Consider the following 15,758-nt stretch of genomic DNA (forward strand, 5'->3'; position numbering starts at 1 on the left):
GAGCAAGCATCTTGCTTGGTGCTTGGTGGGGATCAAAGTCAGAAGAGATCCCGGTGAAGTCCAAGTTAACGTAACCAGTGTGACCAACTCTAGTTTGCGCTAGCAATGTCATTGCCTGCCTGTTCCCCAGGGCTGCTAGGACGGGGCGGGCCTTTGCACCTTGCAGGCCACTCCCAGACATGTCTCGTCCTGAGTCACGCCACCTCCTCCTTTCCTTGCAGGGATTACTCGTGGCCCTGCAGTATTGCTTTGCCAATGGAGAGGTACGTCTCCGGAGCCACCCTCCAGGTCCCGGTGAGACTGGGGCTAGCATCCTTCTGCCCCTGGAGGTTTCTGGTTATGTGATGGGGGGTGTGTAGTGACTGGGGCAAATAGGCACTGTGACCCCCCAGTAGGGAAAGCAGGAAGCAGCCCAGATGGCCCGGAGAAGGTGTCGGGATGCGTCAAAGGGTCTCAGAACCCAGCCCTAACCCTGCTGGGGACACCTGGAGAGCATTAAGTGTACCAGATGGACCCGATTGAACTTTGGAGTCCAAAAATCTGGACTCTGGCTGTGTCTCACCCACTGTAGCTCTTTGGGCCTCAATTTCCTTATCTGTAAAATGGGAATAATGGCTGTCCCTGCCGTATGGCATGGCCTTGGGCTTGCAGGGCTCCTGGTGAGGGCCCAGGACCTGCTAACTATGGTGACTTCTGTTATTATGATTATTATTATGACCAGTTCTCTGCTCTCCTGGAAAGAGGCTTGAAAGGGAGAAGGCACGTGGCTTCCACCTGGCTTTAGGAGTGGGTGATATTTCCAATCCCCTTTCACCCACCAGAATGTTAACTTCCGGACAGCAAAACCCTCTTCTCTCCTGCTCACTGCTGCCACCCCTGTCTTCCGGCGGGGGGCGACCTGTCCACCAGGCAGGTGTCCCTTGCCTCGTGCAGCACAGTAACCTGCCCTCTTCTCCCTCCGCAGGTGAAGGCAGAGCTGCGGAAGCACTGGGTCCGCTTCCTGCTCGCCCGCCACTTGGGCTGCAGGGCCTGGGTCCTGGAGAAGAACTTCCGATTCCTGGGGAAATGTCCCAAGAAGCTGTCCCAGGCGGACGGCACGGGGACGCTCCAGAAGCTGCAGACCTCATCGGGCGGCGATGGGCAGCTCCTGCACCTGTCCGTGCACGGCCTCGGGGGGCGGGACGCCCGGGCCCCGCGGGGACACGCAGCCTGGCCAAGGGGCAGCAGCGTATCCGAGAGCAGCGAGGGGGACTTCACCCTGACCCACACCATGGAGGAGATTCTCGAAGAGAGCGAGATCTAGGCTGGAGGCCCACCGCCCCGGCTCTGCTCCCCGGTGGTAGGGGACAGTGCAGAGTCATCAGTCTCCCCCACGCACCATGCCCACTTTGGCAGGAAGTTCATGCCCAGGTGTCTCATGCTTCAGACCCGGCGTGGACGGTGCTCTGGAGGCTGAGCAGGGCCTGGGGGATTAGGGTCAGGCTGAGTGACTGAGACCGCACAGCCGAAACCACAGAAAGAACATTCCAGGGAAACACGCGTTAACGCCTGGAAGTGTCGCTTTTAGAGTGTGCAAAATGCATGTGTGGGCGGGCGGGTCCGTTGCCATGGGACTAGATCCTGCCTTACATCAGCGGGAGGGGAAGGTAGGGTACTCACAAGTCTGGCTGCCAGGTTTAGCAGTTAAAATACATAATGCTCAATTACGTTGGCATTGCCGATACAAGAATAATCTTATTGTGGAAGTATTTCCTGTGGAGTATGCATTATCTGTAATTTGAATTAAGTCCTACGTGGGGGAATTTCACCTGGAAACTCCATGGTCAAGGACACAGCACTCCGGGGCAGGGACTAGCGTAAGGCAAGTGAGGAACTCGGTTTAGGTACCAGATTTAAAATAGCACCGGGAAAAAAAAACCATTGTTGAGATAGGTAATATTTTTAACCCATTTTAAACACTAAAATCCATAAAGCTGCTGCAGATGGGCCATTTCTAAAGATAACTTTTTATTAGGACAAGGCCAGGGTGAGGGTTAAGACCAGCGAGGTGTGGTCAGGCAAAGGCAGAGTCTGATCCTGACTTTATTGAAAATGTTGTCATCTCACCCATCATGGACTTCTGGGCGTGAATTTCTATTTTTTTGACGATTCTGCCAAAATATGATTTCTCTTGGTGATTGTGTGTTTTGGCCCTCTCCCCGCCCCGAGTCCCAGCTCTGTTTTCCCAAAGGAGAAACTGAAGCAGAAGCATTAGGCAAGTGCCTAACCAAACACAGTCTTATTTCGGTGCCCAGGTTATCCCTCGTTAAATCATTAAAGAACGTGTCCTTCCAATTTCTCCTTGTTTCCAATGTCCCTGCCTTTTCCGGCCAGGTCCGTTAGCTCCTAGAGATCTAGGGTCTTGCTGTGTTCTTAGTCTGCATCCAGCATAACGGGTCCAGAGCCAGTGCTCAGCACACACTCGTCAGTGACACAGGACAGAGATGTGTTCGGGAACATCTGATGCTGTCCAGGGTCCATTACCTGGCCTCAGATAGGCGATGGAACTTTTTTATAATCCTCCCCACTCATCACTCGGTAAATGGGGGTGGCGTGCACACACACATAGACACACACACCGCTTGCTCTTGTCTTGCTAAACATTAAAGTAACAAGTTTATTTAAGTTGGTTTGTATTGGATGATTCTTTGACACATGTTTTGCCCTGCTGCTAAAGGTCTCTTTTGCCCTGGAGAACCTGGTGCGCTGTTCTCCAACAGGACTGGAAGAAAGGGCTGTGGCACCAAGCCTCTTTGGGGACAGAGAGGAGTAGGCAGAGGGGTAAGGGACAGAGGTCAGAGGTCAAAAGGGCAGGAGATAAATGTCTCTCCTCATCTCAACCACCGTCTCGATCATTCACTCCGCTTGTTGCTTTGAAGATCTGGCCTAGTGGTCTCAATCCTGGCATGACAATCTCCTGAGGAACTTTCTAGAAACACTGACACCTAGGCCTGAGCCAGAGATTCTGAACGGAACTGGTCTGAAGGAGCCTGGGCGTTGGTATTTTTATAAACTCTTGAGTGATTCTATTCTTTTTTTTTTTTTAACCGTGGTAAAATAGATGTAACACAAAATTTTCCATTTTAACCATTTTTAAGTCTACAGTTCAGCGGCATTGAGTGCATCCACACTATTGCCCAACCATCTCCAGAACTTTCTCACCTTCCCAAACTGAAACTCTGTCCCCATTAAACACCAACACCCCATGTCCCCACCCCAGCCCCTTGCCACTGCCATTGTACTTCCTGTGATGACCTGAGACACATTACATAAGCAGAATCACATAGTATTTGTTTTCTTGTGACCGGCCTATCTCCCTCAGAGCCGTGCTCTCAAGGTTCATCTGTGTTGAAGCACATACTAGAACTTCCTTTCAATGGCAGAGTAATATTCCATCGTATGGATAAAATTTTCCATCCATTCACCAGTTGTTGGACATTTGGGTCACTTCCCCATTTTAGCTACTGTGAATAATGCCACTGTGAACAAGTGTGTGCAAAAGATTCTGTCTGAGCCTCTGTTTTCAATTCTTAGGGAAAATAGATGTCTAGAAGGAGAACGGCTGAGTCATACGGTCCTTTTGTTTAACACTGTGAGGAACCACCGAGCTGTTCTCCCCACCAGCGGTACCATTTTGTATTCCCACCAAGGATGCATGAGAGTTCCAATTTATCCGCCTCTCCTTGCCAACGCTTACTTTCTACTTTTTTGATAATCACCATTCTAACGGGTATGATGTGATAGCTAGGGTAGTTTTAATTTGAGTTTCTCTGGTAACTAAAAATATTAAGTGTCTTTTCATGTGATCATTGACCACTGACCCGTCTTCTCTGGAGAAATGTCTATTCAAGCTCTTTGCCCATTTTTAAAAATCAGGTTATATGAGTATTTGTTGTTGTTGTTGAGTTGTTGAATTTCTTTGGTTATTCTGGATTTTAATTCCTTATCAGATATATAATTTGCAAATATTTCCTTCTATTGTATAAGCTGTCTCTTCTCTCTCTTGATGACAAAAGCTTTTGGTCATGATGAGGTCCAATTTATCTGTTGGTTTTCTATTGCCTGTGTTTCAGGGCCATGGCCACCTGACTAGTTTTCATATGTGACCAGGGTTGAAGACATCAGAGAAGGTTTCTAGGTGAAACCCCCCTCACCACCCCCACCGCCAAAAAAAACTCACAATCCTCTGAAGTCCAAATAATCAGGTCCTTCCACCTGTGACATATATAGCTCAGAAATTCTACCCTAAAAACAGACTTGATTCTCACAACTCTGAGCAATAATCGATATAGGTGTGTTTGGTCCAGTTTTGCGGAGGTTTTTAGTTTAGTTTTGTTTCTTGAAGGGTGGGCATCCCAACAGAGCCTTCCCTGGGCTCATCTGATAAATCTGTGTGGCCTCCAAGGGACAGAAATGGAGGTGGAGTGGGCAGTATAGTGTCTGTGTCCCCATGTGGCTCCATGGACAGGGTCTGAGTCCTGGTGAGCAAAGGGAAGCCACGGATGACATCTAAAAGAGCCATTGCCAGGAGACAATGGCAAAAGCTCTTTCTGTGACACATGGTGCTCCCCGTAGTCCAAACCATAAATTATAACCGAGAAGGTTCACCAGCAGCCCAGCACATAGCTCAGGCACTTCAGAAATACTGTAGCCTCAGTTGTGGTGAGAATGTGTTGTCTGATATAACAATGGCACCTGGCATTGATGGACCTACAGGTGACTCTGTTGGAGACACCACCTAGGATTGCTAAGACATACCAAGTGGTCACTGCACAAGAGGCTGGATCCTGGGAGAGCAGTTTGGGTTACTGTTTTTGAACAGACCCATTTCTACCCTGGAGCTTACATATATGTGAGGAAGCAGAAGTTCCGACATGAAGTGACTTCCCCCAAGGTCTCTGGAATGGACCTCTATTTTTACAATCTATTCCTTTTATACTAATAGTATCCAAACTTTCCTCTTGGGAACCTCACATCTCCCGACTCCCAGTTCATGATTTTTGAGCTGTCTCAACTCCACCTTCAGCCCCAAGGCTGGCCACAAAAATCTGCTTAGCCAATGCCAGCAGGACCTCTACTTGGCATCAGATATTGGGATGGGCACATCACCAATGAGAGCCACTGAGAGATAGTCTCTCACCACTGAGAGAGCCAATGAGAACCAACAGGCCAATGAGAGCCCAACTCCAGCTGGGACTCTCAACAGAAAGCCACTTATTTTTTTCTTGTTTTTTTGCTGACACTAGAACCATAAAGAAGTAAGCCTGCATCTGCTGGTGGCCATCTTGCCAGAACCATAAGAGCCTGCCTGATAATGGAGCCACCATGGCAGAGAGCAGGACCAGGAGATGGAGAGGAACCCTGAGATGTTGTTGGAGCCCCTCGATTAAACCAGACCTAAAGCTAGTGCTACCCTGGGATTTCTTTTCAATGAGTTGATAAATTCCTATTTGTGCCATAGCAGTTTGTGTTGGGTCTTCTGTCCCTTGGATCCAGAAGAGTCCTGATGACATAGCTCAACACCACCTCCATGTCCTTCTCTTTTCTTCAGTCTAGTTGGACTTTGCACTGCTTCTGGATTCTCTGAGCATTTTCCCACAGAGTACCCTAGAGTTGTACAGGACCCAGCCTGAGTGGCCCTGCCACCCCAAACTAACAGAAGACATGCTAGTCGCATTAGCACTGCTGAGCTCTCCACTGGACCTAGAAGATCTAGTGGCCCCTTTATGTCTCTCGTTGAACCATAGACCCACAAGGTTATTATGCAGTGTCTCTGCTTTCAAACTCAAACCAGCAGGGAGAAGGAAGGGGGATCACCCCCAACACTCATAAGTGGAGACTCCCCTGCCTCAGGGACAGGGGGTGGTTGCATATAGTTCAGTGAAGTGTCTGGGACCTCCATATATTTTTCTGACCTCATTTTGGAACTTAAGGCTGGAGAGTAGATGGGCCTTCACAACAAGGAGAACAAGGATATTGAGAGCCCACTGGGGGCATTCCAAGGTGTCCCAGGCTCTGGAGCTCTGACAAGGTGATATAGGCCAGTGGGCAGCCCTGGCCCGCCTTTGCTTATTAGCTGACTCATCATGGGGAAACTACTTGCTCTCTCTGGGTCTCCTTTTCCTCGCCTTTAAAATGAGCACCCCCACCTCTCCCACCATATCAAACCTGAACCTGCCATTACCACCTGAAACCAGGGACCCTCCCTGACCTTCCCATTTTGGTAGATGGCATTTCTATTCACCCAGCACCAGGACCACACACACCTGTGCCATACTGCTCCTCCCTCCTCCTCCTGCAGCCTTTCAAGAAGATGCTACCTTCTAAGTATCTCCAGAGCCATCCCACTCTCTCAAGTCTGCCCCCCACCTCCACTGAGGACCCCTCGGGTGACTATAAAAGCTAGTCTCCAGGTTCCCTGCCCCCAGCCTTTCCTCTCTGACTTATTTCCACCCGAACAGAAGTCCCTCCTACTTCAAACCCCATAATGGTATCCACTACCCCCATGAGGAACCTCTATCTTTCCAGGGGCTGTAGAAAAGCCTGGCATGGTCTGGTCCCTGTTTACCTTCTAGAGGTAACTCACAGCTGGCTCTCCCTCCTCCCTCAGCTCCTTCCTAGGCTCCTCCCTCACTCTCCGGCAGGACCGGCCTTCTACCCTAGAACTGGGCATGCTCATTCCTCCTTCAGGGTCTCTGTGGGCTGCCCTCTGGGTCACCATGTTCCCCGCCCCCCCCCCCCCCCGCCCCCCCCCGCACAGTCCACTGGGCCTTAATTTCGATGTATCCGGGAACACCTTCCCTGTCCCTCTGAAGGAGCCAGCCCCTCCCGCAGCACTTGGCACATCTCCAGGGTCACCACACCGCCTGGAGTGGCTTCTTCTAGGTCCATAGTCCCCCCCAACCCCCACCCCATGCAGCCTCCAGTCTCCACCTTGGTCCCACCACCCTGGCCCATGACTGCAGGGGCAATTCGTCCTCGTCTCTGAGGCTGAGCCATCAGAAAATATCTCCTTTTCCAGTTCAAGAATGACGGGTCAGCTGGGTGCCCAGCTCCTCTCGCATTTATTGGAAACTGCTTACCCAGCAACCCACAAAGGAGCTTACACGGGGGTGATACTGAGGACTCCTGTGACCTAATCCTGGGATTATCATGGAAGGCCTGGGCCGAGGGCAGGGGAGAGGAGGTGGTGTGATAAAATAGGAGGGACGCTAAGGCCTAGGAAGCCCCCTTGGCCCCTGGGGCGTGCTCACATGCTCACCGGGGTTTCTGCGCCGGGGGAGGGGTGGGGGCGGGGCCGAGCAGTGACATCAGGTTTTCTTCTCCTTCAATTTTTCCTTCACTTTTTGAGGCTCAAATTGGATCAGTCGCAGAATTTCCTTGTTGGCCATGGTCCCCTCGATGAACTCTTCCTCTGTAAGTTTATCTGTGCATTTGGGGGGGAAAAGGTCGCAGTCAGGATCAGCTGTTTCAAGCTGTGGCGAGGCTGACAGTGGCCAGGGTGCCCAGTGCAGAGGTATCTGTTACGAAAACACTGAGTCTCGGTGTCCTCCCAGGGTACCGACCTCCGCCCCTGCATACCCAGCTCCTCCCCCAGGACGCCTGGACCTCCCCACCAACCAGCAGCGAGAGGGTTAATAACCTCTGTGACGGCCTCTTCTGATTGGTCGGCGCCTTTGCCCCCCCCCCCGCAGGTTCTTAAATATTTTGACTATTACCCTAGTGCGGAAGCTTGGAGTTTGGGGGGGAAACTTCTGGGGGACGGAGCAGAGCCAACAATCTCTATGGATATGTGGGAGGGGAAACAAGATCCATCCAGGAGTAGAGACTGAAAAATGAGGGGTCCGGTGTGGTCCAGGGAGAGCCTGGCTTGTGGAGAGCGGTCTCTCTACCTCCTTCCCAGCACAGGGCTGACAGCTTCTCTGTGCCAGAGCCACTGTGCTGGGACGGAAGCCACCGCAGGGGGTGGCCCAGGAAGGAGTGAGATAAAGCCCCCGCCCCTGGGGAGACTCTTGGTCTGATGGGGAAGACAGCTGCACGTCCAAATAACTCTGGAAAGAGACAGGTGCTCCTTTCTGCTTACGGGGATGCTCACAGTGCCTGCACATAGTAGAAGCTTAAACAAAGCTTAGCTGAACCCAACCGGATTTCCACTTGGACATCCTTAATCCCTCTGGGGTCCAGCTCTGGTCAGGGCAATAAAATTTGGGTTTTAAAGCCCCAGCTGCTCTATCAGCCTCACACAGAGCTTGAAACTCCCACAGTCAGGGCCCCGTTGGGGAGTGAGGTATCGTCTCCAGAGGGGACATCTGAAGATAGCAGCCCCCACACACCACCGGTCTCCAGGTCTCCCGGCTCCCTTGACTCTGACTTTTACCTGGGCCAGTTTTCAGGTTAACAAGTAGAACAGGGGACCTGACACCTGCCAGACCTGGATTAAAGAGCCAGAGACGGGGGTGGGGGGCAGGTGTGCCACAGTTTGCAAGGGAGGAGGAGGGGAAGGTCCTCAAGGTGTTGTGGGGGGGGGGGGTAACATCAGGGCAGGGACTACTACACCTACCCAGCGAAAATTAAGGAGGTGCTTACTTTCAGGGAGGTGCGAGCCCAGGAGTAGCAGCTGAGAATGAGTGCCTCCTTAAATATTCTGCCCAGACCTCCCCTGCCTCCCCCAGCTTTGGCCCCAGTGACAGTGAGCTCCTTGCTTCTCAGCCTTCTTCCTGGACTGCAGCTTAGTGGAACCCAGGCCATCTGTACCTGCCCTTAGCTACCGTCCTGCTCAGGCCAGCCCCCAAGATCACAAAGGGTGCCAATACGTAGGTCCTAGAGTGAGACACTTCAGATGTTCAAAATCTCCCGCCGACCTCTCTGTTAGAGAACCAGGTGATGAAGCCCCAGTAGGCTTCGTATCCCTATGTGGCAACAACCAGCAGGAAACCACCAGGCCACATGTCCACTGTCCACGACTGGCCAGTCCCTCCACATCAGAGGGCTCCTCTCCCTTCACCCTCCGGGGGCCCTGATGGCCATGTGAGCTTGCAGCAGCCCCCCCTCCACCCCGCCCAACCCCACCCCCTTCTACAGTATCCTTCCTGCCTTGGCCATGACCCTCACGCCCCAGCAGACCAGCAGACCAGCTGCCTTGTTCTGGAATCCATCGCTACTTTCAGGAAGAAACCAGCTGCCCACGGGCTGTTCCCAGTCCAAGACGGACCAAGGCAGCTGACCGAGACAAGCTGGACCCTGGAAGAAGGGGGCTTGAGGATGCCTCCGGGGGCTTTGCCAAAGCTTTCCCACAAGGGTGGGAGCTTGCTTTTCTCTGTGCCCAGAGTCCCACCTGCTCTACAGTCTGGGTGTTCCCAGGCTCCTCCAGCTCCCTGCCCACTCCCCCCCACCCCCAGGCCCTCCTTCAATGAACCTCCCTGCTTCTCAGGGGGACCCAGACTAACTCACTGGAGTGAAAGCAGGTAAACTGAGATCCCACTTCCTTTGTACTCGATGCTAATCCAGACGCAGACCGGGCTGAGGTTTGCCTTGTCCCAGCTATGCAGAAAGCACTCTGGAAACCAAGTAAAGTGCACCCCAGTGTCTAGGATGGATGAGCAATCCGTTTAAACAGAAAGTGGTTTGCTGTGCCTCCAGCCCCACCAGCACACGTGCACGCAAGCCTACAGAGCTGCGGTCCTGACTTTTGACCACTGCCTTCCCTGGGCGCTGACACTGTTCTAAGTTGCCTTTCCCTCCCCAGGGCTCCAGAATTCAGGGCCTTTCCTCTGCCCCAGAGAGCTCAGGGGGTAATGGACTTGGAAGAGCAAAGGGAATGTGGCATCGGTCCCCATCAGCAGCAGAGCTGGCCTGTCTGCTTACTGACCCCTACCATCCCAACCCCCCAGGCACCCCAGGACCTCAGGCAGCCCCTCAGTGCATGCTGGGATGAAGTGTCCCTGGTCCTGCCCAGGCACTGGTCCTCGGAGGACCAGTCTCATTGGGGTCTCTGGGAAAGAGCCTATGACTGTAAAACCAAAGGTTGTGAAAGGGGAAAGAATTCACCATCATCTTTCTTTCCGAAGAACCCCCAGATCTTGTCGGCTCGCTTCTCTGGCGTGTTTTCATCTTCCGGGAGGTGCTTCACGTCCTCGGGATTGATCATTTTGAAAATAGCCTGCACCAAAAAAAGAGGAAATTATCAGAAGGAGCAGCAGGGGCTGGGCATCCCCCTACCTGCCCTCTCAGTGGCAGAGGCTAAAATGCAGATGCCCAGGCCCCAGGCTGCCCCTATGAGGAGGGGAGTGGGGCCAGGACACCTGTCTTTTTGAGATCCCAGAAGGGACAGGGAATGGGGTGGAGGGGTGAAGGCGTCTGCTAACAGGTGTTTTGTCCCTTTCAGTACCTTTTGAATTTCCTGTCCATATAGACACATTACTTCCCTTTTATTAAAAAAAAATGAGGGTAAGAAACAAATGATGATGATGACGATGATTCCACAGCAGCCCCCAGGGTGGCAGCTGGTGAACCGCTACCTTGAACCCTATGGCTCGGAAGTGTTAGACTATCAGCCGGCTTCTTTGGGGTCCGGGTCGTGCCTCAGTTGTCCAGCCGGGTCCCCCAGCGGTAATAACGGCTAAACTTCGTCAAAACCTAACCCACACCACACTTCTAAGCCTTTTTACATGTCACCCCCGCAGCAGCCCTATGAGATGGGTATTATCAGTCCTGTTTTACAGATGAAGATACTGAGGCACACCGGCCGGCTAGACGTCTCCCCGGCTAGAAGCAGAGGAGCAGAGATTCTAACCCAGGCAGGCTGGTTCTAGAACCTTCATTCTCGGCCTACACCGTTGGAGGGAATCCTAGGGGCTGGGGAAGGGAGAGGGACAAGGTGGGGTCTCCGTGTGCCCTCCGCGCTCCAGGTTACGAGGATCCCACCAGCTCAGTAACTCCCGGTGCGGCCAGGCTGGAGTGGGCACTCAGACGGTGGTCCCGAGCCTGTGCCAGCCTGCATGCTCAGCGTGGGGGCAAGCTCGGGGTGCAGACAGGCGTGCTGGGTGGGAGTCGGGAACAGCTTGTAGATACTCAGGCAGGGGCAGGAATGCCTGTGAAACTAGCCCCCGCCCCCTCCCCCACATGCTATAGCAAGAGGAGCAAAGCCGGCAGCTCCGGGCGGCAGGCTGGGCTGGCAGTGCTCAGAGCCCAGGGGTGCCCAGCAACGAAGTGTAGGGGGTGACTCCCCTAATGCCTCTCTCAGTCCTGAGCCTGGGGAACCTCGTGCGCCCCAGGGCTAAACCCTGGGAGTGCCTGCCTGCTCCGTCTGCCTTCTGACTCCAAGGACAGATGGTCAGGTCTGGGAGAAGGAGCCGTTGGTCCCTACTCTGGGCCCCAGAGATTTTTCCAAGACCAGGTAGCTAGTTGGTTGCAGGGCTGGGATTAGAACCTGTAGCGTCGGACTCCCGGGGCCATGAGCCTGTGATCTAGTGAATTACAGAGCCTGGGCTTCATCTTGCGCTGCCTCAGCCCTGGGTTCTATGGGACCTGCCCCTCCCTGGACCTCCCCTTCCTCTTCTTTTTCCCCCCGGGAGCACCAGCTCTAGGCCGCTGCTGGGTCTGGCATCCTGCAGGGGATTCTGAGGTCGTGTTCCCTGTCCCTGGCCACCTGCCAGTCCGGGGGTGTGGTGTGCCCAGATGCAGGTGATGTTTCCCGCTCTTTACGGGAGGCCCTAGCCGAGTTTGTTGCCCACAGGCTGCCTGCTTGGCCACTTGGACCGTGGTCTCTCCTCGTCAGGGGGAGAATCGTGCAAACGCAAGCAGGTGTACAAAAGCACCAAAAGATGAGATAAAACACAGACGACGTTCTCTCCTCTTACCGGGAAGAGAATTAGGGGAATGAAGCAAGGATGTGGGGGGGGGGTGTGCTCAGAGATGCCAGGAAAAGAGACCAAGTGAAGGGAAATACAAATGACCTCAGGGGGGGGGGAAAAAAAAAAAACCCAGAAACGTCCCAATTGTCCAAAAATACAGAGCTGGTTAAGTAACATGATGGCCCTTTCATGAGACGGAATGCAAAGCCGCAGTTCAAGATGGGTTTTGAAGAAGAAGATACCTTCATAGCGGAAACATAAAACAGCAACTGAAAAAAGGTCAGATATGTCACCGTTCCAAAATTATTTTTTAAATTTATGTACAGATAAAGGGCCGGGAAGATAAACAGCAACAGGGTTGACAGTAGCTCCCTCCAGATGGTGAGATTAAGGGCAACGCCAGCCGTCTGCTTCATCCACTGCCACATTTCACAAATTACTGACCTCTTAAATAAAGCTTTTCCTAAGACCCCTAAAGTCTTCACAACAGATGATCTGACACAGGGCCCGTGGGGACAGGAAGGAGGGTGTGTTGGAAGCGCGCGCCGGCAAGGAGCCGGTGGCTCAGTCCAGAACCCGGAGCTGGCGGGTGAGGAAGCCAAGCCCGGGGAGGTGAAATGGCCTGCCCCAGCCAATGAAGACCGTGAGGACTGGGAACCCACATTTCATGGCCCCCCAAGTTAGCCTCCTTCTACTCTGTATTGGAAACATGTACTTAAAACTAATTGTGGAAGACTATGTATTTGTGCCATTGGAGGTTTGGGAGGACAGTTTAATGAAAACAGGAAGGAAGGAAACAGGGAGGAAAGGGAGAAAACACTATATAATTAACAGGAAACACCCAGATTCTTCTTTAGGAGGAAGGCGAGGCTGTGGGGAAGTGACCAGCCTCCATCCGAGTCAGTGTCCTGGAGACCCCGTGCACCTGGAGCCCGGGAGCCCCAGCGCCTGCATCCCCCAGCTCCGCCTGGCCAGCCCCGGCCCCACCGCGTCCAGGACCCCAGACCCCGGCGGAGCCCAGGCCCGCCATGCGGAGGCGGAGACTGACCATGACGATCTCCAGCACTTCGCCCTTGCTGATGGCCCCGTTGCCGTCCACGTCGTAGAGGGAGAAGGCCCACTCGAGCTTCTGGTTGGTCTTGCCCGCCGAGGTCATGTGCAGGGCGATGACGTACTCCTTGAAGTCCAGGGTGCCGTCACTGTTGGCGTCGAAGCTCCGGAACACATGTTGGGCGTAGGCCTTGGGGTCGGCCTCGGGGAAGAACTTGGCGTAGATCTTCTGGAACTCCTGCCGCGTGATGCGGCCGCTGGGGCACTCCTTCAGGAAGGACTGGTACCAGGAGCTCAGCTCCTCCTCTGTGAACTTGGTGTTCAGCTGCAGCTCCTCCAGGATCTCCTTGGACAGGGCCCCACTCTTGCTGTTCCCCATGGGTGAGGCCGCGCAGGCCCGGCCGGGCTGCGGTGGCTGGGCCGGCGGGTGGGAGGGACGTGGTCTCCCGGCCACCAAGGGCCGGCTGCTGCTGGAGACGGTCGCCGAGGTGCTGGCGGATTAGAGGATTTGTGGCCGCTTCACTCCTGTACTTGGAGGGAGGAGTGGCCAGGGTGGTGGTGGTGGGGCAGCTCCAAGACCCCCCCGCCCCCCGAGATTAAAAGAAAGTGCTGACAGCAGGGGGGCCAATCCATCTTGGCCTTCGGGGAGGACAGGACAGGAGGTCAGAAGTTTCAGAGCCAAAGCCTTGGCCCTCCCTGTTACCCTGTGTCCGTCCCTTCTCCCTTACTCCAGCTCTCCGGGAACCACGCTGCTCAGAGCCTGTCTTCCCCCCCAAAGTCTGAGGCTCCCATGGGCAAGAACTGAGCTCTATACTGTAGTCGTTCAAAGCCAGGCTCTGGACCCAGCCCGGGTTCCAATCCCAGCTTTGCTGCTTGCTGGCTGTGTGCCCCCTAGGTGTGTTTCTTACCCTCTCTCTGCCTAGAATGCTCTCCTAATCCTTCAGCCTCCTCAAATGTCACCTTCTCGGCAAGGCCTGGACTGACCACTCCATTTACAACGGCACACCCCCATCCCCAACCATCCGCACCTCCCAACCCCGCTTGATTTTTCTTCCTCTCAGGTACACCTTCTGACTCTCTTTGAATTACCTGTGTGCTGTGCATGTCCACATCCCAACAAAATCTCCGAGAAGGCAGGGAATCTGTCTGTTCCGTTCCCAGCGGCATCTCCACTGCCAGCAGCGTGCCCGGCAGGATGGGAACCCCCATGTGAATATTCTTTGACTGAACAGGCATAATAATAGTTTGTCCCTCACTGTCACGTTGAGGCTAAACTGAACTAATATGTACAACACACTTAGAACAGAACCAGGCACACGGTCAGTGCTAAAGACGTGTTAGTTGTTGGTATTGTTCATCTGGGATGGAAATCAAAACCTAAAGGGCCCGCGGGGGGCCGGCAGGTGAAGTGATGAGTGAAGCAGGTGAATCGGGGTCAATGGGGAGTGGTGAGGCCTGAGGCACCTAACGGAAGGGGCTGCCCATGTTCAAAGCCGTTGAGTGTGGTCATTCGGGAGTATGGTGCAGTGGTTCTAGACTTTTCAGTCCTGACCCCTGTGGCTCCAGAGGATTTCTCAGGAGGCCTTAATGCTAGGGGGTGTGTGTGTGTGGGTGTGTTTCAGTGTCTGTGTGTACTTCCTATTTTTTCCCATCAGTTTGTGAGAGCGTATCATTTCTTAATAAAAGACCTTTCTTTTTTTTTTTTTTTTATAGACTTTCCGTATCCTGTAGCAAAGCGTTTAATCTCAAGAACAATTGAAAAAGGACGGTCACCACACTCAGAAACTAACCAACCAACCAACCCACCCACCCACCCCAGCCCATGAAAGGTGAGGCCCCCCGGGATTTACCCCTTGTCTCCGTGGTGGTTGGGGCGCCCCCTGGTGGGGAGCCTGGGTGGTTCAGTTGGTTAAGCCTCTGACTCTTGGTTTCCACAAAGGTCATGATCTTAGGGTCGGGGGATCCAGCCCCACGTTGTGGAGTCTACTGGAGAGTCTCTCCCTCTGCCCCTCCCCCACTGCATGCTCTAAATAAAATAAATAAATAATCTTAAAAAAAAAAAGAAAAGAAAAAAAGAAGTGCCTCTTGGTGCTGAGCCTGTCCATACCGAGTCTGCAGATCGGGGGAGGCCGATGTTACAGGCATGGAGCCCCAAAAGGCAGGCAGCCTGCTGGGGTTCCATGGCTGCTACATGGCAAAGCCAGAAGGAAAGCTCTGGTCGGCCAGGCTCCCCGTTCAGGGTCTTCTCACTACATCACAACAACTCCTTTCTCAAGGAGGCCTGAGTGACGGGGCTGTGGGTGAGGACCTGGGGTCACCAGGTGGGCAACGAGATAGGGGATGGGCCCTGGGTTAATGCAGGAGGCAGCTAGAGCCCCCCCCCGCCCCCCCTCCGTTCCTCCCCTGCCCTCCCCATACTGTCCGCCCGCCCCCACCCCAGGGCCTTCTGCTCTGGCTGAGGGCAAGGAGGAAGGAGCCAGCCCCAGGTGGGAAGCAGCCTTGCACTTTAGGCTGGAGTTCCTCAGGCTGCTGTGCCCCCGAGGGGCCCGGCTCCTGGATGGGACCACAGGCAGCTGTGTTGATGCTGCTGAGAGAGGGGTCAGGACCTGGGGGTTTGTTTGAAAACCTGCATAAACATCTTCTATCAGAGGGAGAGTTTATACTCATGCTCCTTAGCCAAACAAGTTGTTGGAGATGATGTATTGTGAACGGATTTGTTAAGTCTGAGCTGGGGCCATAAACTCTCCTCAGACCCCAAAGGAAGGCTGCTAGGGGGAAGCCTGCCCCCCACCCCCACAGAGGACCTCAGTTTGTGAC

The 15,758-nt window shown here is 53.7% G+C and overlaps 2 protein-coding genes across 2 annotated transcripts in view; one reads left to right on the forward strand and one right to left on the reverse strand.

Moving 5' to 3' along the window:
• Positions 1 to 2,664, forward strand: part of GLP2R (glucagon like peptide 2 receptor) — a 41,889-nt gene extending 39,225 nt beyond the window's left edge. Inside the window, exons 12-13 of the mRNA XM_013060442.2 lie at positions 222 to 263; positions 965 to 2,664. Of these exons, the coding sequence (XP_012915896.1) occupies positions 222 to 263; positions 965 to 1,303 (381 nt within the window). The 3' untranslated portion in view covers positions 1,304 to 2,664. The remainder of the gene's footprint in view (positions 1 to 221; positions 264 to 964) is intronic.
• A 4,404-nt stretch (positions 2,665 to 7,068) lies between these two features.
• On the reverse strand, positions 7,069 to 14,713 carry RCVRN (recoverin). Its single transcript, XM_004760168.3, has 3 exons — positions 12,940 to 14,713; positions 10,087 to 10,198; positions 7,069 to 7,465 (listed from the first exon to the last, which is right to left on the reverse strand). The coding sequence occupies exons 1-3, from the start codon at positions 13,318 to 13,320 to the stop codon at positions 7,350 to 7,352; spliced, it is 609 nt and encodes a 202-aa protein (XP_004760225.1). The 5' UTR covers positions 13,321 to 14,713; the 3' UTR covers positions 7,069 to 7,349.
• Positions 14,714 to 15,758: the final 1,045 nt, after the last annotated feature.

The sequence above is a fragment of the Mustela putorius genome, unplaced genomic scaffold (genome assembly GCF_011764305.1).
Source record: "Mustela putorius furo isolate JIRA1106 unplaced genomic scaffold, ASM1176430v1.1 tig00000695_pilon_pilon_pilon, whole genome shotgun sequence".
In the NCBI taxonomy this organism is placed as follows: domain Eukaryota; kingdom Metazoa; phylum Chordata; class Mammalia; order Carnivora; family Mustelidae; genus Mustela; species Mustela putorius.